Source organism: Octodon degus, unplaced genomic scaffold (assembly GCF_000260255.1).
Source record: "Octodon degus isolate 3935 unplaced genomic scaffold, OctDeg1.0 scaffold00135, whole genome shotgun sequence".
NCBI classification, from domain to species: Eukaryota; Metazoa; Chordata; class Mammalia; order Rodentia; family Octodontidae; genus Octodon; species Octodon degus.
Genome location: NW_004524711.1, coordinates 7,841,408 through 7,844,515, shown reverse-complemented (window position 1 = coordinate 7,844,515; position 3,108 = coordinate 7,841,408). Strand labels below are relative to the sequence as shown.

Below are 3,108 nucleotides of genomic sequence, written 5' to 3'. Positions count from 1 at the left end.
CTTAAAATTTTTTCTACAAACTTAATTAGTCCACTGCCCTGAATCTTAGTTTCAGGTAAAGTCTCTGGACAAAAGCAAAATGCAGACAAACTTTCTGCTACAAATAACACACATGGTCTGAAAAGTCCAACAGCCAACACGCTCCTCATTCTTAACTTAAATCTCCTAAGCCTGCTTTTCATCAGCTACATTTCTTTTTTTTTTTTTTTTGTCTTTAGCAAAAAAAATTTTTTTTTTGGTCATAATTTCATCAGCTACATTTCTATCAGCATTCTAGTCTTCTCAATTCTGAGCAGAATTTCCCATCAAGTACAGTTTAAAGCATTCCAGGGATGCTTCTTTAGCTAGCATCACTAAACCTTTCCAGACTCTTTCCAGGAGCCAGTTCCAAAGGCTCCTGAACCACCTGGTCAGATAACATTATAGCAACAACTCTTCTGGTACCAAAATCTATCTCAGTTACTTTTCACATTGGTAAGACCAAATACCTGACACCCAAAGTAAAAGGAGGAAAAGTTTATCATAGCTCAGAGTTTTTAGAGGTTTCAGTCCTGGCTTCATGGCAGGGCAGTGTGGCAGCAAAGAAATGGTCCATGGCAAAGCAGGGCAGGCAGAAGGCAGCAAGCAGCAATGCCAGCAGTAGCCCTTATTTTGAACCTTATATTCCATCCATCTTATATTCATGGTGGGGCACCTTTAATCCCAGCATCACACACCCTGGATTCAATCACACCTGAACAGCTTCACCTATGATTATATGGCTTTTGGGGGACATCCATATACAAGCCATAGCAATAGGTTAGATTTCTCTTTATTCTGTCTTCCAAGTCACTATCATGGCCACTTTACTAGATCTGGCCATACAGGTACTTGAGACAGCTTTTTCTCAAACCTATTGGTGCTAACTTACATCTGTGATTCTATTCATTAAAGTTTTCTTTACTCCTTGTTAGCTAATCCCATTTTATAAAAATCCCTTGTTATAGTTAATAATTCTTTATATGAAGCATACCGCTGTTCAAATTACCATGTGGTATCTATGTCACTCCTCATAGCAATAGCTACATATTTTGGGCAATTAGTTTGTCTTCCCTGTCCAGAGGGACTTGGTACCACCACCACCTGCCTCATCCATGGGCATGACTTTTCACAGGTGACCCACTTCCCAGAGAAGGAGATGCCACAGGAGGTACCCAACATGGAGCCATTGGCTGTATCACACTATAAAGTTGTACAGATCTGACTTCATGAGTAAAATAAGCTATACATTGATAATTACCATAAGGCTTTATTGATACAAAAGTATTTTTTCACAATAAGATGTTGTATAACTCTACCTGTAATAATCACCATTTTGGGATTACATATATATATATATATATATATGTTACTGGGAATCAAACTCAACCCCACACTTGCCAGGCAGGTGCTGTGCCACTGAGCCTAATCCCTGGCCTCCAATCACAATATATTTTCTTTTTTGGCAGAACCAGGGATTGAAATTAGGTCCTTGCACTTGCCAGGCAAACGCTGATTCTACTGAGCCATCTCCCCAGCCCCTGCAATATATTTTCTACCATTATTTTCATCATAAAACCTTCCTAGAAGTCTTGATCCTTCTAATTATTTTTCATTTATTTATTTATTTATTTATTTTTTGTGGTACTGGGGATTGAACTCAGGACCCTGCGCTTGCCAGGCAAGCACTTATTCTACTAAGCTATCTCCCCAGCCCAAATTATTTTTCATTTAAATTATTGCATTTTTCACATACCTTTGTTAGAAATAAGTATGGTCATTTAATTATGCTAATCTCTATCCCTTAAAAAATTAATCTTTAACACATTAAAAGATGGTGGTTGGGGGCCGACCTTATAGTTCAGCAGACTAAAGTGCCTGAGCGCAGCAGCTGGGGTTCAATCCCTGGCATGCTGTGCTGGCCCCGCCCACAGAGTGTGCTGAGACAGTGATTGAGACTGAGCATGGTGATGCATGCCTATAATCCCAGCACTTGGGAGGCTGAAAACAGGAAAATCACTATGAGTCTGATCTATATAGTGAGACCATGTAGACCCTATACTAAATATAGAAAAACCAAAAAAAAGCACAAACCAAGATGGTGGTTGGGACACAAAGATGCATATATTTAAGAAACTGTTTTTCCATAGATATAATTAATTACATCACAAAACCAGAAATTATATTTTTCCCCCATAAAAATTATAAACTCTTTTAAAATACACACGTGCTTTTTCAAGACACTAAGGCACTGTGGAACAAAACATAGTGGCTGTTTCTTTGGCTTAGAGCTTGGCTTTCTGCTTGAAAGACTCCTTCAGCCTCTTGACAGTGGAAAGATCACTGACTCCTTCAGGCCAGTTGTCATGATCTATTAAGAGAGAAAGTTCACGTCACTTGTGAATCTGTTAACTTCCTTTGTCTTTAGTTTCTACTCAGCCCTCTAGTTACTGTCCCTCATTTATCCAAGCAAGAAAAAGAAAGAAATCCTTTGGACAAATGGCAAAGGTTCCACAAAGGGATTTGCATTTGAATCAGCAGCTTTTCCTAATTTGATAGGAGATTTTTTTCCCCCCACCTGGTACTGGGGATTAAACTCAGGACCTTGCGCTTCCCAGGCAAGTGCTTATTCTACTGAGCTATCTTCCCCAGCCCAGCTTTTCCTAATTTGAGAAGGCTACTCTTCTTTTTTTTTTTTTAATTTTATTTATTTATGTATATGTGTGTGTGTGGCCAGCTCAGCCCACCGGGGGGCGGGGCTGGCTGGCATGTGCTGGGGGATTGAACCACGGTCCCTGTGCTTTGCCAAGCTTGTTCCAAGTAGGTGCTTCAGACCACTGAGCCATCTCACCAGCCCCAGAAAGCTACTCTTCTAAGCCTGAATCTTCTTATCTACTGAAGGGAACAATAACTATCTTTTAAACTTGCCAGTGTTAAATGTGACATCATTTCTATAGAGCCTGGCATACTGCAGACATTCAATAAGTTGCATTTCCTCAATCCTTCAATACATAGTATTTAATTTTTGGGACACCCATAACAATGGAAGGGAATATAATAGATTTATTTCCTTTTTAAATTCTTTTTTTT

The 3,108-nt window shown here is 39.3% G+C and overlaps 1 protein-coding gene across 1 annotated transcript in view; it reads right to left on the bottom strand.

Annotated features, from left to right (window-relative positions):
• Nucleotides 1-2,120: 2,120 nt before the first annotated feature.
• The window catches only part of Pecr (peroxisomal trans-2-enoyl-CoA reductase), a 43,438-nt gene continuing 42,450 nt past the window's right edge, over nt 2,121-3,108 (bottom strand). The window contains exon 8 of the mRNA XM_004641356.2: nt 2,121-2,389. Within this exon, the coding sequence (XP_004641413.1) occupies nt 2,304-2,389 (86 nt within the window). The 3' untranslated portion in view covers nt 2,121-2,303. The remainder of the gene's footprint in view (nt 2,390-3,108) is intronic.